Source organism: Thunnus albacares, chromosome 2 (assembly GCF_914725855.1).
Source record: "Thunnus albacares chromosome 2, fThuAlb1.1, whole genome shotgun sequence".
Taxonomy (NCBI): Eukaryota; Metazoa; Chordata; class Actinopteri; order Scombriformes; family Scombridae; genus Thunnus; species Thunnus albacares.
This window is the reverse complement of record NC_058107.1, coordinates 17,081,306-17,104,680: the sequence shown is the minus strand read 5'-3', so window position 1 is coordinate 17,104,680 and position 23,375 is coordinate 17,081,306. Positions and strand designations below refer to the sequence as shown.

Genomic DNA, 23,375 nt, shown 5'->3' with positions numbered 1-23,375 from the left:
GTACATTCTCTGTATACAATCAATGTTTGGAAATTGTTCATTGCATAATCCTAACGACTGCGACCTTTTGACCTCTCCAGGAGCCTATAGCCCACCTGACCACTATGCTTTCCTGAACTGCAGAGATAGCCCCGCTGATGGTGCACTCCCTTGAATATTTCAATAATCAATGAAATATTAATAAGCTGCACCGAGATGATGAGTAGAGGAAGTAGGGGACGGGGGTGGAGTGAACGAGTGATAGAGGGAAGGACTGTGCTATACGAGGAACACAAACCGAGAGAGAGGTGGAGGAGAGAATTCTTGTGAGTTTTTTTTCCATTGGTCCACAAAGTGTGGTAATCTTTTTCACTGCAGACTGAAGAAAATTCTCCACAACAACAACAAAAAAAAAAGACAAACATCCATAGCCCATTATTAATACAAACGGAATAGTTAATAGCAATCTATGAAGACTAATAAGCAAGACATTTGTTCAGCTTTGTTCACTGAGGCAGGGCCTGCCAAATCAAAACTGGGGAGCAGTCATGACTGGTCTCTGATATTACCTGAGATTATTGTATATTGTATAAAGCTTAGTGGCAGAAAGAGAGAGAGAGAAGGAGATAGAGACAGAGAGACCCCTGCGGCTCACACCCTGACGTGTATGTTACGCTCTATTAAATTAGCATGAGTCCAATATTAAAATAATAACATTTACCTCCACAATAAATGCGTTGGGTTCCAAAATCAATACCTCTACCCTATAATGCCAAAGTATCATTACAAATAATAAGAGCAAAGTTGTTGCATTATATTGAGCATTAGATTAAAAAAAACTGAGAAGGGCATGCACATATTATAGATTAAATAATTTCATTTCAAATGTCACAGGTTCCTATAAGAGTTAATAGAGTTACATTGTTAATGTGATTGTTTTTTGTTTGTTTGTTTGTTTGTTTTTTGGGTAGAGGGCAAAGAAAGCAAGAGGTAATAATGATAATGATAACATAGAAAAGAAAAAACATTCTTACACCAGTATGTGCTCTCCATATTTATACGCATTACACAACTTTCTTCAGGGACGAAGAACCTTTTGAGGAATTCAGTTTCCCAACCTGTGTTTCCACCGGAGGAACCAGGATCTAAATTAAGTTCCAGGGATATTGTTTTACCCCCCAAAAAATCTGCCCCTGCTTGGGGGGAAGCAGTTTTCAAAAGTACAGGAAGTTTGGGAGTGCAATTTGCAGGGATGACCATTTCTGATTGGTCAAGCACAAATACCTTGTACACAACTTGTATACTTGTGTACTTGTGTAGGGCTTTATTCAAGGAAGCACTTTAAGTCACTAAAGGACTCATATCACTCAGCATCCACAAAGCAAACCCATTAGTGTACCCTCCAGAAAAACTACTCCACGCATCAAATCAAGGAGAAAAAATCATTGATTGAGGCACGCACATTAATTAGTGAAATAAAAAGGACCTAAATGTTGGAGTGGAGTGATGATTGTATCATCTTTGAGTTGATAGAGTTGAGTCTAAAGGTGAGAACAGAATGATAGGGAACTATACAGCTGGATTGTGAAGGTCCCTGTCATGCTGTCTATGGCCTTATTGGATGAGCCACTCTCAAGGTACTCAGTCTCTATTCAGAACATGAATCAATGGCTCCTGATTAGATTTCGGGGGGTTACTATGCTGTTTTTGTTTGTTGTGACATCTTTCCTCGCTTTGTGAGGTCTCTGTGCTCCTGCCTGACAAAGGCACCACCTCCTCCGATGGAGGAAGAGAGAAATGGGGAGACAGGAACTGGGGGAGGGGGATCACTGAGAGGGACCGTCAAGGCTGTTTCTTGTCGTTCCTTGTTGTGTTGCGTTCCGCTGTGCTGTCGTGTGCGAGTGTAAATGTAAGAATTTGTGTTTTCATGTATCAATCTTAGTGTTTTTGTGACCATGTGAAGGCATAAAGCATTTGCAGTCATGGAGCGCAATTTGTTAAATATGTATCAGCAGTGTGCGCATGTGTGTCTGGTCTCAAACAAAATCTGATTTATTTTTCTCTCTATGTCTATTCCTGGATGTTCCTGCTAATATTAGTCCCTATTTTGTAACTGCCCTTCCATTCTATTCGGCAGAGGAATAGGGAAATGAAAAAAGAACATGACGGAAAAAGGAAGAACATTTGCAAGTGATGAAGGCTCCCAAGTTTCCAAGTGTTCATTAGACTAGAAAATGCAGGTCAGAATGACATTCTTTCTCATGTTCGATGGCCACTTCAAATAGCGAAAGTCCAAACTGGAAACAGCCCACCACATGCCTAACTCTTTCCCTGTATGAGTCACGTGATTTTTGCTCAGTACACACCATATTGCAAAATCCTCAGTAGAAGAAATGTGTCGTGGGGAACGTTTACCAGAAGCTGTTATATATCCCACTGCATTCCAGCCAAGCCAAGGCCGAGCCTCACAGCTATCACAAGTAAACTGCCTATGTGATAAGGGGCTGAAAGAATCCGATAAGCTCTAAATCTAAACAGGGCCAAAGCATCTGCCTTAATAATAAATGTGCCATGCTAAAAGGTTACTTGAACTGCCGAATTCAAATTTAATTGAGGCTGTGTGTTGAATAATTAATCTTTTTCCCAGAGAACACAAGGCGCACTGGACAAGCCAATGCTGAGAGCCCAGAGAGGCGGAGAGGAGGAGAAGAGGAGAGGAAGAGAAACAGGCAAAGATGGAGGGAACACAGCGAGGAGTGTGCGCCAGCCCACGCCACGATCCCATGAACCCTGCCAGAGCGCGACCCACTATACAACACAGTCAGAGCATGATGTCATCCGCCACATCATCACCCTGGTAACCAGCCTTCGTGTGTGTGTTTGTGTGAAGACGGGAATAAAGAAATCAACCTTTCAACAACTGAACCCAAATAGGAGAGTGAGAAAAAGAGCAAAGGAAGGAATCAAAGCTTTCGCGGCGAGAAAAAAAGAGCATCATGAGATGATAGTTGGGATTTTTGTTGTTATTATTGTTGTTGTTGGGGTACAAAGCAAATATAAAGAGAAGCGTTTAACATCTGTCTTTAATGTTTGTATCAGTTTTACTCCCTCTCATTCTTCTCCTCCTTCTTCTGTAGGTATTTCAGTTGGAGGCGTCTCCTTAGATCTGTGCCTTTTAATGCTGACTGCCGCAAATCTTTTGAGGCCGACTACAAAAGCAAGCTGGCAGTAAACTTTTCCCCCTGAAGGAGAAAAAGAGGAGTGCTGTTTGGGATCGCTCCACTCTAGGGAATCTCCTCCCCGACACGGGCTGATCTGAAGACGCCATTGCCCCTCCTTTGCCCCGACTGGCCCCCGAACACACACACACCTGCAATAGCAAAAGAAGCTTGTGCGTGTTTGGCACGGCCACATGTCGACTGATTTAGTTTTCTCCATGCACATGAATAAGTAAGGGGGCTTTTATGTATCATTGTTGCATGTTTATGATGTGCCTTGCTGCCTGCAGTACACCACATTTCATATGTAAACATGATATTGTGCATAATCATAGTCGTTTTATTGCAACGGTGCTGTCAGGTTGCACTGCCTGTCTGCCCTAGCAGCAGATGCAGAAGCAGCAGTCCTGGTCTTCTAGGTTTTTTCCCCCCCCTCTCTCACTCTCTCTCGTCCTCCTATCAGCCCTCTCTGGGTATAAGGCAGCTCCCCTCCATTGTTGATCTGACTCTGGGCTCTACATTGCTGAGGTGGCGGATTGTGGCGAAGAGATGCCTCTGTCAGGAACGTGCTTATCCTCTCGCTCTAGCCACCCTCTTATACATAAAATATCAAACATCTGAGGGACAATATGCTGACCTGCTGTGACCTCCACACATGCGTCCGCACACAAAAGGGACACACACACGCATGCAGACGCACACGCTGGAAAACAGAGACACACACACACACACACACACACACGCGTGCACAGATGAATGCTGGCATACAGTGACACACACACAAAAAACGCTCAGAGAGCTCAAGTCGGCTCACATCCCCCACTCGTACGTGCCTTGACTTTTTTCCATCACCACCGCATCCCTCAGATGATGTATTTGCGACATCTGGCGGTGCTCGCTATATTCATGGGTACCGAGATACCATGTGGGTAGGAGGGAGAGAGAGAGCGAGAGAGAGAGAGGAGAGAAAAAGAACCGTGGTTGCCTGGGATGGCAGAGCGACTGAGGGAAAACAAGGGGAAAAAAAGAGCAGGGTAGAGCGAGGGAAAGGACCCCTAATCAGGGGGACATAGACGGACGGATTCATTGGCAAATATACTATGAGTTGCGCGCCGTAAAGCCGCAAGCACCTCGAGTTCCATAGCAAAAGGCTTGGGTACCCCCTAGTGGGCGCCCAGCGGCAATCTGGCCCTTTTGGCGATGGTGGGGTGTGGGGGTGCTGCGTTGGGCTGCCATGAATCCATAGGGGTCAGAGGTCAGCCTTCTTGAGTTGCAGTGACATCATGACAATGGGACACTTCTAGAGCCTCAGAAACACAAGCTGATCTATTCTGCTAAGGCTAAGGCACCAGGCCCCTCTTTTCCCACACATTCACACCCTCTGCCAGACAGGGAGTGAGGGAGCGAGAGAGAGCAGAGGGGTGAATGTGTAGGCCTCACCCCCAGAACCCCCACCCCTCACCCCATTTTTCTTTCTTTCTCTCCCTCTTTCTTTCAGGGGCTAGATTAAAAGAGATGGCTTAATTCTGTCTAATTATCCACCCTTACCCTCTCCCTGCTTCTCCCCCTCTTTTTTTCTCTGCCTCTCCCCATATCTCAGTGTGTGGATACTAATTAGCTGATGTGAATTGTATCTACTATACAAATAGACTGGGCAATTATGTGAAAAAATTATATTCCTGCCTTTTAAAACATTACACATTTGTACCACCAGTACTTGTTTTCTTTTCCCACTGAGGTAGTACAGAAATAATCCAGCAGTCTTTGCAGTGGACCAATCAACACTATGATACCATGAGTGATGATATTCATCACACATTATCAAATTGCTCAGATAATTGCAACACATAAGGGGAAAGCCTGGTGTAAATGCCTGCAACACTGAACGGCACTGTCGACTAAACCTACAGCATTACTACAATCTCAACATTAGAATACATTTGATTCATTCATTCAGTCTAACTGTATTAGCTCAACAATAAACAATACATTTTCACCCACACGTTCATTTGCTTTATGTAATAATAGTGCAATCTCTGTGTGTGCATATGTTTGTATGTAAGTGTGCGCGTGTGCATGCACGTTACATAAGCAGAAATCACATTAATGAGATCATACACTGGTGTTGAAAGTGCTAATTAGTTGCTGGGCTGAGGGTGAGGAAACTAGGCGAGGATCCTAGTGACTTCAACCATTGTTTCCTAATCCCCTCCACACATTCATAATTCATTCCATCATGGACAGCAATAATACAGCGGCGCTCGTTTTGTCTCTTTTTCTTTCTCTCTGGTTGGGGAAATTATGATTTTCTTTTCTTTTTTTCTTCTCTTTTTCCTTCTTGCTGTGAGGTTTCACTGCGATCATAATAAAATGTGCGAGTGAGGGATGTTCGCCTCGGGACCCAGCTGTCGGGCCACTTTGACAGCTTCATTTGTGGTGTCGCTCTTTGATCCTTCCTGTCACTGATATCCAACGCCACTGAACATACATTTGCCCCCCAACCCAAATAAATAAATAAGTAGTGAACTGTGCAGTGTACAGCCAAGTGAGGCGAGGTTTTCAAGCTAGTTGGCTGTTTGCTACATCTGCTGTGAACTGGCTCGCCTCCACCCTCTTTGCTCTCCCTCCACTGCTGCGATTCACCGACACCCCCAGGGCTGATCCCTTTGTAAATGCTCTCTGACACACACCCACCCACCAACATACATACACACACACACACACACACACACACACACACACAAACAAACACACATCAACGCACTCACAACCCTGTACAGAAATAACAGCAGAATCACTTCCAACAGTAACTCCCTTTGCATACAGTGTATATTCCCAAAGTGCACCATTATTGCATGGAAGAGAATAAGAAAGAGAGGCGTTGTTAAGATATGAAGACAGAGGTGCAACACTAAACAACAGACAGAAAAATACAAATGCACCTGGTACAAGGTACGAGTAAGGTTGTGATACAGAGAAAAAAAAGATAGCAGGAGGGAAAGCCGGAGGGGGACTGATTATGATCGGAGCTGTCAGGTCTGAGATGCTGAGATGACAGAGATATCAGCCATATCTGCTCTCAGTGATACAGATACAGAGAGACAGATATCAGCCCACACTGGCCTCCCACAGCATGGACGCAACCTCCTAAATAGGAAGTGATGAGCCAACAGTATTTATTGCTTTATGTTACTGTGTGTCAAATGACACACTTATGCACTTGTAACCTACATGTTTACGCTTTGTCAACTTCATGCTTAATGAGTTAATGAGAAATTTTGCATGACTAACCAAATTTTGAACATTTTAAAATTCACATTTACACCAATAATATTCAAATATTAAAATACAAAAGTTCTCAAGCCCGGTCACACAGTCACAGTGATGGATAACAATTAATTACAGTGCAACCCTATAAGATCTCCTGTAGTCGTGGTTATGCCTTCCCCACTCTTAGTAGACAATGACCTGGCCTTACCCTGGTACAATTACAGGTAAGAACGCACTTGTGATGATGCTTGTCTTATCAAACCTACAATAATTACAATGAATATAATGCTAACACGAGAAGAATACAAGAGACATGAAACAGCAGACTATCTTGTAAAACTTTTGCTACTGACTATCCCTTTGGTTCACTGATGTTTGTTTTCTGATGTGAAAGACTGCGAACCAAATTTGTCGAGCTACAGTCTTGTGAACTCAAATGTCGCTGCTGCAGCATACAACCAAAAATGCCTCACTCATCATTTCATTTGCACTTGACTGCTAGGATATGGGTGCCTGAAAAATAATGCTGTGCATTTTTTTTAAACATTGTTACTGGTATCGCCGTAGATACCAATTAATCAAAAATATCCAGATACCACAGCAATAATTACACCACACTGACGATAGACTACCAGATACCCTGTATCATAAATTCATAAAGTAAGCAAATATTTCTATCCATTTTGCAATTGCCTTGCCTTTTTTAGTATTCTAAGTGGTATAGTCTTAGTATTCTAAGACTATACCACATGCACTAAGATAGATATGAACATAGTGTACATGTAGGAGAACCTCCTTGAAACGCCTATACTGTTGGCAGGCTTTGAGATTACCGCAGGCATTTTGACCTCTCCACCAGCCATGTGGGCATCAAAACTACAGACCCCACAGATACCCTTGGAGGAGGTGGGTAGGCCTTCCAAGAAAGAACAAGAAAAAAGGGAAGGAGAGAGATGGTAGTGGGCCCAACTTTTTCTCTCAGTGTTTTTTTGATAAAGCATCTTAGGATGAGAGTGTACGTATGAGCATGATTACAAGAAAAGAAATAGAAAAGACGAGAGCAGGAAGGGACTCACCTTGAGAGAAAGTGAGAGTGGGGGTGGAAGTGTGTATGTGTGGATGGGCTCGAGCCACCTTCCAACTTCCACTCTTTTGTAAGGTGTATGTTAAGTACTGTATAGAGAGCCATGGAGGGCTGTATGGAGAGCGTTGGTGGAAGCTCACCTTGAGAGGAAGAGCTAGAGGGAGAGTAAAACCTCCAACACCCAGATGAGACTGTGTAATAAGCACAGAATGGACAGATACCAGTAAGGTTAATATGAAGGACAGTGGAAACAGAAAGGCCACAGAGTGATGCTAACCTTGAGAACAGTGAGGGGCAGAGGGAAGGTCTACCACATGGTGATAAGAAGGGCTCTTTTAAAGAGCTGGAGAAGGAACACTCAGACAGGAGGGCTAGGCAGGCTGACTGATTGCAAGGTACAGTCCAAGGGTCACACTCTGACTCAGTCAGGGTAGGGATACTGGGCACATATGCATACACACACACAAAACAGGCTCACAAAACCCACCAATTCACACACAAACACCAACTTGTCCATTGACACACAAACACACACACACACAAACACTCTATACCCCCCTGACCAGCTCTTCATCATTACAAGTTAAACTCAAGATGAAGAGAAGACAGATTACAAAACAGATGGAGTGATAGGAGGCCAGATAGGAAGAGACAGGACAGGGAGCCTCGACAGTAATCTAAATGTCCTTTCCTATGATTGTCATTGGCATTCTTATAGACTGGCATGTAGCAGTACAATATGTCAAATAATACCACTCTCCGTTCAGTCTGCTGTAAAGGGTAGAGCAGTTTCCATAATGTCATAAGAAAAAAAAAACAACATCTAAAAAAGATGCTTCCAGCAAGCCAGGTCCTGCATCTTAAGAATCCATCAAGATCACTAAATGTCTCCAGTGGCAAATTCAATCAAACAGACTGTTCTTAACAGTCATGACAGAGAAAAGATACAAAACAAAGATGTTTTTTTTAAAGAAAATGAAGGAGAGAAAGAATTGATTCCTGCAAAGGCAATTCACCCCAGAAGAAAAATTCCAGCGCTTTGCCTTTATGTTTCAATTTTTTCTTTCGCTCCTTCCCTTTTTCTTTGTCTTCTGTCAAAAACAACTTGGGCTAACATCGCAAGCTGTCACATCAAGGCCATCCCCTGCATCTTACAAAAGGGACAATTCTGCAGTTGGATGGAGCGGCAAAGCTCCCAGACACCCAACCATCGTTTACACACGAGGTGTAAAGACTGGGGGGGGAAAAAAGGCTTTTTCTATTTGAACCAGAGTTTGTGCCCTGAGGACAAACCCATTATAGCACAGTGAAGGAGGTTTTCCATGCAATAACTTAACAAACAGATATGGATGAATGCTCAGAGTGGTAGGAGATCTAAATTCCAACATTTTAAGCTATTTAAAAACAATGTCAGAATTTTAAGCGCTGAGGTTTTTTCCTCCCTAATGATGACTGCATCATGACATCATCATTATCTTTCCTTACAGTACAGCACAAAAAATGCATTAATTGCTTCCTAACTAACTTTGAATATAGTTACAATGTAGCTGCAACATGATCACAACCAAATGCTATAACAAAGTCTTTCATCATGTCTGAGTGGACACACACACACACACACATAAACATACAAAACACACACAAAACACACACAACACACACGCAAACACACACACACACTTTCAACATCAGCAAATGCTTTCAACCATCAACATCATAGAAGCCAGATAAGTGTGCCCCCTCTTTGCAACAACCACTGGGGAGGTGAGAGGCCTTGTAGTCAACATGCTGAAAGACTACTCAATGATCAAAGACTCAGAAAAACATGACCCATGATGGTTTCTCTGAGAAGATAGGAGAGAGCCAGAGCAGGTAAAAGGAGAAAAAGTTGAAAGAAACAGAGTAAAAAGCTGCAAAGGTGGGGGAAACGGATAGCAGGAGGCAAGGAGAAAGGGAGAGTGCAAACACACACTTGCCATTTGCCACAGATTGGCAGCCTACTTGGTCATCACATTTACAGTATATGCTGATCTTGCTTGCTTAGACTATTATTAGTTGGGTATACATTTAAATTAGGCTTTTAATTTACAATAACTGGTAATTTGTTAGGAAATGTGCTTTTCCATTCCACTTATCAGTTCTTGAAAATGAAATATGGATCTTCTTTGCTTCCACCTACATCAGAGTTTACACACTTGTCAATGCATTAGTTTAATATTTAAAATATAGTTGGTTGGAGATGCTGTAGCATTTAAAAGGCTTGCTTCACAGAATAGAGTAGTGATACGGGGAAATGGGTGATAATTATATCATGCAAGGGAGGAAGTCTGCATGATCCCAAATAATTTACTGTAGCATGTGTAAGACTACAATGGTTTTTTATTATCTTCCTTGTCTTATGTGTTATTGTTCCAGTATTAGGGGAACAAACTCCAGTAAAAGCCACTGTAAAACAGCAACATTTAACTTGAGCAATGATAAGACAGAGCAGGGTAAGGCAAGGAATATTATTACTACTGCCATAGCTGAGGGAGAGAGAAGAGGACAGGAGAGGAGAGGAGAGAAGAGGAGAGGAGAGGAGAGGAGAGGTTGAGTCCAGCTGGAGTGTTCGCTCCAGCTGTCTATAGATTTGTCAAGACAAGTGTCAAGACAAGTGCACCTCTGTGCTTACCTGTAATGGCACAGGGGCAGGAGGGCGGGACAGGCTATTTCAATTCAGCGAAAGTGTGTCTGAGTAGGTCTAAGTGTTAGAGTGTACATGTGATTGTGTGTGTGTATTCGTCTGTGAGACAAGAGAAAGAAAGATAGAAAGAGAGTGATGAAGAAAGGCAAAGAAAAAGTGGAAACAAGTGTAGAGGGAGCTCATGAACAAAAGGTAGAGGCACAGAGTACAAAGATGACCGCATTAGAATATGAATCCAGGGCCTTGAGCACTCTTGGCACTTAAAGAACCCCTAAAGTCAAGTGTCAACTATTATGTGCCATCAGTGGCGACACAGGGTCACAGATCAGGACGGATGAGGTCAGCAATGGTGCTCACCCTCTCTCTCAACATGCACCATTAAACAGTCCCACAGTGTGCAAAAAGGACTAGCTGTGATTTGGGTGGAAAATGGGCTTTGCAGTGACAGGAACATCTATCCAGCCTTTTACACAGGAGTTGGGATTTCCTTGTATAGGAGAAACACCATCTATGATATTCAATTATGTGAACAGAGTCAATATTTGCATAGACACATTCAGCTAATGATGTGATATTTTACATAATAAGTGACACGTACATTAAAGGCTGTAACATTCACAGATGTACCTCATTTCCTCCGTTTAACTATCAAACAGGTACAAATACAACACACAGGCAACATGCTGAATGTATAAAATGCTTCAGTTGTTTGCTGTTAAACCAGCTCTGTAATTACCTGAAGGATGTTTTAATTGTTGCATGTTCTACTCTTAATATTAGTCAACGCTTTAGCGGCTCTCCAGGTGAGATTGATTGGATAAATCAGTCGGAATTATGGGAAAACAGGAGGCCTGCCAATCAGCAATGTGCAAGTGAGTGTGTATTTTTAGTGTGTGTGTGGCTGGGAACGTGCCAGGGCATGAGCACATGTACATGTTTGTTGGGATGTGTGTGTGCAAGTGTGTGTGTGTGTGTGAAAGTATATAAGGCTGACAGCTGGGCCTGTTCAAAAGGCTTACCGAGCATTCTGCCTGTTTGGGAAGCAACAAGCACAGTCTATCTGAACAGGGATCTAAAACCTGTGTAAACAGCATAGTACAACGCATGTAAACAGCCACTGAGTAAACATACTATCATTCACATACCAGCGCAGAGGCAGCTCTGATACACTGTATGATACACATGTAGTGTAGTAAAAAAAAAACTTTCACATCATAACTGTATTGGTCATAGGTCAAAAAGAGAGAGACTAATACTCTATTTCAGTAGCAGAACTGGGTGGGAAACATGAGAGAGACAATGTCAGTGTGTGTGTGTGTGTATGCATGTGCATGTTCATGTGTTATTGTGTGTTTGCTAGTGCACAGAGTTAGTGTGAGTGTGTGTTGGTACTATATTGGATGTGGGGTTTGTCAATGTGTGTGTATCTGATGCCAGTGTGTGTACATGAGTATGACGCTGCACTGTGTGCACGTGTGTGTGTGTATGTGTGTAAACATGTGTGTCAGTCCATCAGCATGTCGGCGTCACAGCCCTTCACTAAGTCCCAGATTAACAGTGACAGGCAGAGATCCCTCTAATTATCTCTTCCTGGACCACATGCAAATGGCAGAGCTGAGCGGAGAGCAGCCATTGGCTGGGGCAGCCTGGGCGCCGCCGACGGGCTAATGAGCCTGGCGACAGGATACAACCTCATGATGTACCACCAAAACAAACCCTCACCGTCACACAGGCTCACACAGGAGCACGCACACACACACACACACACACACACACACACACACACACACACACACACACACACACACACACACATTAAGTTTTAGGGGTTTAGTTTATGCTCTCATCCAGAGTTTCTTACACTGAATGAGTATGGAGTATTTTTGGCTTCTGCCAGTTATAAAATTAGACTTTCACTTTACTATATGGGGATGGTATCTCTCATGCTAAAATGGTGTCCTAGCACACCCATAAGCAAATTATGCATGTACTGTATGTGTTAAACCGCTATACCTAATACAATCATAGGCAATATCAATGCTACCACAATTACTGTTGGACTGATATGAGTGCAGTTCTTCTTGACTGCTGTATTTACTGACACTGTAAACTAAAATTTTATTATTAGTTTTTCAATTTAACATTGAGTTTTACAGAAAAATCCTTCAATGCACTCATGAAAAAGTTCGACATTTTCTGCCTGGTAAAAGCCTAACTCAGTGTCACTCCAGGGTCTGAATAAAGATGGCACATGGAGTAGAATATTTAGAGAAAAGAAGACAAATACAATGATGGACTGGAACAGACGGTCACAGTCTGGCTCTTGACAATGGACTGCTGCAGTCAGCTAAAAAGTCAACTCAGTAAATCAGCAGGAAACATGGCAACAGCGTCAAACAGTCCTCCATATCTTGAACTGGGTCCCAGTCCATCTAAACTGGTTGACAAAACTGGTTCCAGGGGCAAAATATGGAATTATTTTGCTGACAGAGCTGACAAAAACAAATACCCAGTGGACATTCTACAATCTCTGAACAAAAGTTGTTACAAAGCTCCCAAAATCAGGTGTGGTAACAAAATATTTGCAGTTAACAAGTGTGATAACTTGGCTAAGTATAATGACCACTGTACTAGGATGTTATCATATCATGTTTGTGTGCACCTCAGTATTGTAGTAATACTGAATTTGTTATATATTTCATTTAAAACAATATATATAATTTGATTATATTACTACTGTACTGTACCACTGTCAATGCAAGACCACAGTTTCACTCAAGTAATCTGGCATGGCTCAATTGGCATTTTACTGAGACATGTTATTTTAAGTAGGCTGTATAAGAGATGATAGACAGATCTCTCACTTATTTACTTAAACGCCAACATGAACTCTTCTATTACATGACAAATACACAATTTCTCTGGGCTGTCATTGATCTTTGCTTTTGATTTTCACCCTGACAAAAACATGGCGGTGGTTTGAAAAGAAAAGTGTTAAATGGGTGCTGAATCATGGCTCATTTTATATTTATAAAATCTGCTCAAAAGGTTTGTGAGCTTGCAAGATGCAGTGGTGTCATCCTCAAAATTCAGGCATTTTAACAACAGAAATTCATTTCCTCCACTATTATCCATACTGAAGACAGAAACATAGCTTCCTCCTGCTGTGTGGAACACTGTCTTTATATTTGTACCATCAAACACCCCAGTGTATTTGAGGAGCCTTGGGACTTGCCATTTTTAATCAGGAACGGGTGGCTTTGTCTTGTCCCTGTTCCAGCCAGCATTTCTATCCATCCTTGGAGGGCTTTGCAGTAGATTAAGTGGCATTTTCATTTAGCTCTGATGTTACCGAGTCTCTCCAACTATTTATCCATCCAAGGTTGGAAGTTGGAACAATCGCAGAGGTTGCTATTTATGTTATGAAAGTATCCAAAATCACAATATTTATGGGAGGAAATTTAAAGATGTCACATGAAAGTGCTGAAAGTTCACAATACACAGGGGATGACCAGGTAATCCTGTTGAGAGGCTTGTCCTATGGCATAATCACTATGCAGCGACAATTCTGTCAGTGAATAGTGATATTATTGTAACTATTGTTAACAATTGTAACCAATTCAAACGCCTTGGGAGTGCAGATTGAAGCAGTAAAATGGTTGGAATGTGTTATATGATATAATAACCAGATGGGGATCGTTTCATTTTCGCATGACTACATGAAGGAGGCATGTGTATTGTACCCCTAAATACACTGTACAGTCAAAATGGCACATAAAAATATTCTGACTATATGAGCAAAACGCACTACGCCAGCTGGCTGAATTATATCTTAACCTGTGTATCGTATTCAGTTTTTAAACTTAACACAAATGTGTTGCCACTTTATCAACTTTCATAATTAGGATTTATTTAGTTTACAAGAGAATGTGGATCGTTGAGATTTGAGGAAAATATATTGTTGAACTGTACTGTACCACAAAGTACAGTCTGCTGTAACCACAGACAACAGAGCAATGTACAGTAATGACTGATGTCTCATGTCTCTAGAATGGTTTGACCATGACCACTCTCTGAGAAGATAGATTTGCCTCGACCCTCCAGCTCGTTTTTAGAGGGACAAGACAAATATTTCAGATGTATCACACCGAGGCATCACGCTGGAGGTGAGAGAAGGAGAGTAAGGGGAGACTGGGAGATAAATACAACAGTGGCGAGAGAGAGAGAGCAGGGGAGAGAGGAAAAGTGCGGCCTGCCTGCCTGCCTGGCTGACAGTTGACTCTGTTGGATGTGACTTTCACAGTCTGCTGGCGGTTTGTGTGGAAGCTATCACATCTGTGACTGGCCGTTTGATTAATGAGCCTCTCAGCTTGTCTGTGCAGTTTGAGGAGGGGCCACGGCCTTATCCCAGGCATCACTGATTTATTCGCCTTTGGAGCAAACCTCCAAATATCACACATACTGAAATATAAGAGTGAACATTCACACACATGCAGGCAGACACATGTACGCCCTCCATGATATGCATACAGTATACAAGTTGGTGCAGTGCAGATATGTATGCACTAAGGCAGGCATGGAAACAGATTCATGCGCACAAGCTCGTCCCTCTCTCCGACACCTGCTTACGGCTAATGAAAACCTCAATGTGTCAGTGCTGTCCAAGGCTAGCAAAGACAAAACACACCATGTATAACCAAGCAGACAAAAGATGTATTCTGTCTCCACCAACACAAACTCCCATCCCTAGCTGTCAGTCAGCAGAGGGTCACACACAAGGGGATCAACGAGAGAAGAAAGAAGCCCTTCCTCAATGACACATCACACTCTCCTGATTTTCAAAAGTGACAAGTCTTTTGAATTTCTGGCCTCGCAAGATGGAGAGCCTGATGATGGCTTGAGAGCGTTTCTTCTTGTTTCTTTGGCAGCGACAGCCATGAAATGTCACTCTGGCTAACCTTGAAGCTCTTTTCTCCTGTGTTTTTTTTTAATGCTTTCAAGACTAGGGCAACCAACTGCTCAAAATGGTATGGTAGCATCACCCTTTAAGTCAGATAAATGAATCCAAACAGACTTCCATGTACATAAATGTGAATTAGTGTGCGCATACCCTCACACAGGCATGCACATGTGCTCACACACAAATACACAGCCCCACCAACCACTGGCACACACTCCCTCATTCCCTGAAGCGTAAAGTAAGACCATTAATCCAGACACACTGAGATCCAGCTTCTCCCCAGGTTGATCAGCGTCCGTGGAGGAAGACGAACATTCTGACATATTTGTTTTTATTTTATTCCCTGAGAAAAAGGCCCACCATATGGCAGCACCCAGGAACAGATGGCGATTGCCCACTTTCTGAAAGCACAAGCGTCTATCGCCGCAATTTAAGGAGCTGCTCAAGCAAGAGAATGCCACAGACTGGCATTTTTCCACAAACTGCTATTGTTATAGACCTAAGGGGTAAAAGCAACAATGAGACAATGCAGAAGAAATGCTTTAGTGTTCAGTAGTTACAGTGAAGCTTACGTTATTATGCTACCAAATCTATGGGTCAATGCTGCTAGTACTCTCTTACTGTCAATGTGCAGAATAAAATGGTGAAGATGAGTGCTTTCTCAGGATATTAGCTATGAAAATAGCAAAGGCCAAAATATACTGAACTTTAAAGACACTGTTGGCCAATGTATGAAAATAATCTTTGTACTATCCAATGCATTTTTAGGAAACGGGACCCAGAGCAGTGGGCGAGTTTTGTTGATGTAAGTATGAATGTCCTTGGATGATATTAGGTGCTTGTGATGGAGTAGAAGAGCTGCCCTGTGACACATGAAACTTCATCTCTCATTCTTGGCTACCCCTTATCAAACAGGTCAGGGGACCTTCTCTGACTTAGCCACACACAAGCAAACTGGCTAAAAAAGTCACCTTGGCAGATGACAGTTAAATTGTGACTCTAGTTTCCAGCAATATCCCATACTTTTCTCAAAGATTTGTTGTATTTTCCTTGGATGAAAAAGAAAAATGACATAAAAGACTACAGTTCATAAAGGCCTTGTAACACACAAGAAGGGCCAGCATTGCTGCCATTAATTCAAACCTACAAAGGAGTTGTGTTGCTTTTGACTGTTTCCTACCAAAGTATGCTGTGACAGTTATAAGTGTTCACTAAAGAAAAGAGGATTTCAAAGGTGACCAAGGACAAAGCAGACGAGTTATCCATTTATCATTAGTTGAAGAGAAACTATTCACTATCAGTTGAATCACTTAGTCCTTTAACTCAATGCCTCTACAACAAAGAGTGGCTCATCACTTGAAGCCAAAGATTGAGGCAATATGGACACATTTCAATCGGTAGATCATGATAATAAACATGAACTCTTGGTGCACAATTTGTTCAAGGTGAAACGTCAAGTGCATATTTAAACTAGGCATGTAATGTCATTCATTTTAGCATTTTAAAAGGGAACTCAGCTTAAAAGCTGCTAGAGACTCATGATGAAGGGAATAAGTGAATATACATCAGAAGGCTTGATATAAGTCTATGAAATTTACTGTAGTCTTACCGAGGTCTGCCTATGAACCTTGAATGTATGACTGACTGTATCATGTGTTGTTTCTGCAGTATACCTGTTTCATGAGTCAAGTGTCTATCACTATCTGTAATATAGTCTAAATGACTAGATTTAAGAATAGAAAGAGTTGATGGAAGTGTAAAGATGTAGTTATGAAAAGAAATGTGGGAATTCAGAGCAAAAAGGATTTACAGAATTTAATTTTGTATAGAATCTGCTAATGTGGGTAAAGCTAGGTTGGTAGCCTCGGTCTGGCATTTAGCTATCAGCAAACTAGTCAACCATTTATTCTCCCAGTCAGTCCATCATCCATTTATCAATCCTTTTTCTTTTGATTAGTCAGCCACAATACCATTCAGAACATTATTAATTCATCTAAGTTATTCCACTAAGCATCACTTACATACATTGTACCAACCAGTCAGTAAGTAACCAAGTCAGCACACCTGTTAGCTACCCATTTAGTCAGAAAACAAGTGGGCTAAAAAGTTAGTCCACCCACAAGACATCTATCTATCCATTCAAACAGCCAGCCTACCAGGAAGCCAGGTCGACCAGTCAGCCAGTCAACCCTGGGGGTCCTAGGGTAGTATTAATCAGTCTGGTTTCTGCTGAAAAGCTCAATCTACAGATGATGGATGAGCCATCGTGCTGAGGGAACTGAAGTGACAGGTGACAAAGAAGGACACACACACCTGTATAAATCCACTCTCCCTCCTGTCTGGCCCCGATGCTACACCGTCAAGGTAGCAGGGTGAAAGTGTATGAGTGTGTGTGTGTGTTTATGTGAGTGCAGGCGCAAGTGTCTCAGCATGTGTCCTGCTCTGCTAATGAAGTCATCTGAACAGTGATTTAACAGCCCTGGTATAAAGGCCTACTGCCCTTAACTCATAGCCGTGCTCCATTAGAATGTGATATAAACCCTAGGCACAATAACTGTCCTGCCACTGTAACAATATATAGCAGGCCAATGGACCACACTGCTAACTCACACAGTCCAGGGAGTGAAAAAATTATTGGCTGTGTACAGGGAGGGGAAGTCATTCAAGGAGACTAAAAATACAGAACATCACAAGGTCACAGTAACAGGTGTTTTTGTACAATATGAGACAGTGTCATTACAATGAATATTGTCAAGTGTGTAAGATTATATCCTGTGGTTTGTCCAGCAACTGGAGGTAGTAAAAGAGTAATTGTTGTGATGCCTCGGTGAAAACAGCCGAGGGCACTTCAGTCTGCACTTATGCAGAAAGCATTATTCTTATCTACACTAACAAATGGATCAGTGGATCTGACATTAGTGCGCTTATCCTGTGAATGGCCTTCTATAGCTTGAGAGATATTTTTGAGTCTGAGATGGATGCGAGAAAAACTTTGACAGCTTACATGTCGCCAGCCGTGAAACTAACTTCCTGCTCTGTGACAGCGTCTCAGGCAGAACCAAAGCCATTCACCAAATCCTCCATGAAATCTGCTCCTCTGGCCCAACAAAGAGAGGCTAATGAGGCAAATGACAGAATCTCAGACATTTTGATACTGTGAGATTAGGGTGAATTATATAACCTTTACCCCCTCCCACTCCCATCCTCCCTCATATTTTTTTGGTGCCCTGTCAGTATTGACTGCTCTCTTTCTCTCTCTTTATGTCACTCACACTCTCAAACTGCAAGTCCAATCTCTTTTTTCTCTCTCTCTCTCCTCCTATGTGACTTCATATCCACTTCATTCAGCTTCTATTCATGAATGCCCCAACATTAATTTGGTTCGGTCAAGCAATGACAGTATCTGTTTTAACATGCAACAAAGCAGCATATAAGGGGGGAAAGAATGGAGTGCGCGTGTATTGATGTGTGTGTGGGAAGGGGGGGGTAGAGGCATGAGGGCGACAAAGCTCGTCACAGCACAGCATAGAGCTGCGTACTTCACCCTTATTAGACCTGTGTCCTTGGCAGATGCAGAGCTTGCCCTTTGTTAGAAAGGTGTGTGTGTGTTACAATGGCGGTGATTTAGAATGGATTGGGCGTAGGCGTGGAGACAAGGTGCAGTAGCCCCATGGCTCCCTGATAGCTGGCAGCGTGACAGCTGTGAATGGAGAACAGGGAACAGCCTGAAGTATTGCCATCTAATATGTGTCACATACCTGCATAAATATTTATGCCCGTTGCAGAGCAGAACAGGAGAGGGGGGTGGGGGGGTGGGGGGTGGGACATGATCGGTGGACTTGGGTGAAAAACTCTTCAATCAGGTGACACCAAGATCTGAGCTAGCCGCCCTTTTTCCATCCCTAACTACTTATTTGTCTTGTTAGGAGAGTGGGCATACCTCAATTACCAAAATCTGCAAACATTTCCAGTTGTCAGTCGCATACATGCATGTGCATCCACAACGAAAGGAATCCATGATTCACCACACGCAGCATATTATAGTACTCCAATATCCTTTTTCCAAAGAGTTCTTTCCACAGCTCATCCTGGAAGCCACAAGAGCCCATGGCCTTTGAACAAGTGGTAGTTTGAACCTCTGATGAAGAGCAGCTAGGCTATATGATCCCCAATGACTGAAGCTTATGCCAAACTTTTGTCAAAAGGGAATTTGGGGGTGGAAGGAACGTTGCTTTAGAAGTCCCAAGTAAGCACCTCATTTTGTACAGGTAAAGACACAACTGATGCATCACATGCCTCTGTGGAATGGGGCTTTTATTTCATGAAACGACAAAAACACCTGTGAGGAGCAAATTAAAAACATAAAAAGACACACCCCGTGGTCAATCAACATGTGTATATGTAACAAGTGAAATTACTGTTTTACCTGTTAGCCAGCAGAGTTTTGAAGGTGACCTGACTCATGCCCTGAAAGGCTGGCAGCAGCCTTGGCCAGTCCCATGCCCAGTCAACCACAGCACTCTGTTGATGTATGAGGATAGCGTATTGTTAGTTATTAATCAGGGTTAATACCATCAGTGCATTACCGCTCCAGCTGGGACCCACTAACAAAGGAGGAGGGGGATCCCCAGCGCAGGCCACCAACACCAGGCGATCAATCATGTCCGCACAAGAAGGTTTTTATTCCAATAAGACAGCAATTAATTTATAAATCCATTTGGGGGGATGTAGCCATCATTTATAGAAAGATAAATCAATTTTGGGAGGTAGTCGTTACTCTTCTGACTGCTCTGCTTTTTTCTCTCCATCTTCAATGGCACCCCGCCAACCCCCCCTCTCTCTCTATCTCTTACTCTCTCTCTCTTGCTCTCTCATTTTTGCCTAAACACACACACACACATTCACACACACACACACACACACACACACACACACACACACACACACAGAGAGAGAGAGAGAGAGAGAGAAAAACACACTTGGCACTAGCACCATATTGGGAAAGCAAATAAAAATCAGATTGCTTTGATTGCCAAAATGTCACTCTTAACTCCAGGCTGAGTTTTATTGACAAAAGGAGGAGAACTCAACTCGTTCCCTCCATCCACCCATTCCCCCTCTGCTCCTTCCTCATAGGTGATTGATGGATGTAACTTTTTTTTCTCCTCCCTCCATCTTATTTGACAAACAACACAGGCACCTGAAGCGGAGAAGGCATTTTAATCATTCTCTTAATAAGGTGTTTCTATGCAAAGCTATGCAGCCTCCTGTGATAAGCCGAAAACAGGCCAAGTCTTAGGATTAAAACGTGTCTGTTTTTGAAAAACAATAGCGTCAACGCAGCTACATTACAAGGGATCACAAATGTATAAATACATTTAATCCATGTTAAAAAGTAGAAAGACACACACAAGCCTGTCTTGAGGAAATACTAGCCTTTGTTGTTTGTTTTGTGTGATATCAGCAGTATTTCCCCTGATAGTAGGAGGGAAATGAGGGAGTAGCTGACAGCTTTCACATTGAACTAAAACTACCTGTAGCTACAGATATCTCCTTTAAGGAGGAAAAAAAAATCTGACAATTAAGTGAACATCCTGGTGGCACTCTTGGGGATAAGTTTGGGGTAAGAGGGTATATGGTTCAAAGCCCCAAAGAAGCGCACTTTAAGACTGCACTCTCCTTTAACATAACTCATTTTTTATAAAAAGGAACATTTCTCTCATCTTTTCACCTTTTCAGCATTCTTTTCTTCCTGCCAGCCTAACTCCTGCTTGGAAAAGGCAGCGACCTATGGAGAATAGGGAAGCTGAGCCCCAGAAAGACCTGACAACTTCAGAGATTGCCACAGTATCCAGTTCACTAGAGACTCAAACAGCTCCTAACCTTCAACATTACGCTTCTGGCCTTAGGAGAAAGTAAAATGACACGACCTTGCGCAACACAAGTACACCTACACAGTGAAAAGTTTAAAGACATAAAGAAGCACCAAAGAATCTCTACAATATTTCAGATATTTCATAGAGCTAAAATAAAAACTAAATTAATTTTTGCTCCCAAAATAAACCGCGATGATAACCTAAAAATATCACCTCACTTGACTAACCTGATCCAGCTTCTTTTTTCCAATATGCTCAAATTGGTGGAGCGGGTTGAAACAGGTAGTGCCCACATGACCATTAAAGCCAAGGTCAAAGTTCACCAAGTGAGGAGGATCATCGGGTGAGTCTGTTTCTCCACTCAGTTTAGACATCAGCAGTTCCTATATCCAAGACAGAAGGGGAGAGAGGATAGAAACACAGGAGAGACAGAAAGGAGCAAGGTTTAAAAAAATCCATATCATGACTGACAGAAAATATTCTGTAAAGAAAAAAGTTGACACTAAGACCAACAGAGGGAGGCGAAAAAGTTATGTACAAGTAAACTAAACTTCCCCAAACTGAAAGAGCAACAGAGTATACAGTACCCTAGGACATTCAGCATACAGTATATTGACATTTACAACATTTTTTGCTATTGTAATATTTATTTTTCACCTGCAATAATGATGATGAAGAAATCTGACAGTTTTTCTTCAGTGACTTCCAGTTTGACTGACTATTCACAAGAGTAGAAATTAATCAGAGCTGTTGTTGGTGTCCTGCAAGATGTACAGTATAAAGTAATGAATGTGTGTATGTCTCAATGTACGTGTGTGTGTGTGTGTGTGTGTGTGTGTGTGTGTGTGTATGTGTGTGTACATGGGCATCCTGTTGTGAATTCACTATATTCCCATCCGTCAGTTTGACATGGCCTCCGAACCGCCTCTCCCTCCACCTCACCACCAGCCCAGTCTGCCCCTGACCTGCATGTTCTTGCCTCGACCTTGGGTGAGTAGAGATACTTGAGCTGAGCGGAGGGTAACTCAGAGGCTACTTGGGAATCCCATTCATATTCTATCAAATTGCTACGCAGAGTTATAGCTATTTATGGATTCCATCAACAGCAGTGCTATGTATAGGGTGCTTATGTTTGTGTTATTCCACTGTGTGTCCTCATAGACAGTCTATAGGACACAGCTTCTCCTAGCTCTTAAGACACCCTATAACTTATAACTATACTACTATATATATATATATATATATGTATATATGTATGTATGTGTGTGTATGTGTATATATATGTGTGTATGTATGTATGTATATATATATATATATATATATATATATATATATATATATATATATATATATATATATATATATATATATATATATATATATATATATATATATATATATATATATATATATGTGTGTGTGTGTGTGTGTGTGTGTGTGTGTGTGTATATATATATACACACACACACATATATATATACATATATGCATGTATGGGATGATGAATCTGATATAATGTTTATATATAAGATGTATGTCTGATATTTGTGATTGTTTTGTATGACTTTTATATTACTTCTTTTTTCTGTGTACTTTTTCTATGTACTTTATTAAATGTTAATTGTTTGGGGTTGTTTATTGCAGATTGGATGTTTAACCACACGTGCCATCATAGAGTTTGTCAGCCTATTGGTGTGCATAATGTATAAATATGTGTGTGTTTTCCATTTTTAAAACATTTTGACCTGACAAAGATCAAAGTAGGATTGAAACATTGTCATCATTACACTTTTGTGGCTTGGAGTAAGTGTGGAGATGTTACTTTTTTTCATTAATGCTGTCTTCTAATAGCCTCGCATCTACACAATATGTGTATAATTACTCTCCGTCAACTTGTTAGTACTGTCAATATCATTTTTATTATTGTTATGAGTTGCTATTATTTTTTTGGTTTTGAATGCATTTTATTTGTGATTACATTCTGCAACAGATAATTAAACTTTATGCTACAGTACTTAAGGATTAGTCTGGTGATATGTTTTTTTTTTTTTAACTTCAACAAATCTCATGAAAAGACTAAAACCAACAATAACTGATGTTGCTAAGAAGTATTGTTTGTGTAGACAAAGCCTAATAGAGTACAGCTTATTCGTCTCTGCCGTAGACCACCATTCGAGACGTTCTTAAATATATACATCTTCAGTAGGAACTAATGGGCTTGAGGCTCAGTACCACAGACAGGCTGGGGAAGATGGTAAATGTATAGAGACAGACTAAAGCAATGTTGGTTTTGGTCTTTTCATGG

General features: G+C 41.8%; 1 protein-coding gene across 6 annotated transcripts in view; it reads right to left on the bottom strand.

Annotated features, from left to right (window-relative positions):
- kiaa0825 (KIAA0825 ortholog) overlaps nucleotides 1–23,375 on the bottom strand; it is a 120,438-nt gene that overhangs the window by 46,301 nt on the left and 50,762 nt on the right. For all 6 annotated transcript variants that reach the window (XM_044369199.1, XM_044369169.1, XM_044369178.1 and 3 more), the window contains 2 exons: nucleotides 21,298–21,453; nucleotides 19,621–19,715 (listed from right to left, as the gene is read on the bottom strand). In XM_044369199.1, coding sequence (XP_044225134.1) covers nucleotides 19,621–19,715; nucleotides 21,298–21,453 — 251 coding nt within the window. The remainder of the gene's footprint in view (nucleotides 1–19,620; nucleotides 19,716–21,297; nucleotides 21,454–23,375) is intronic.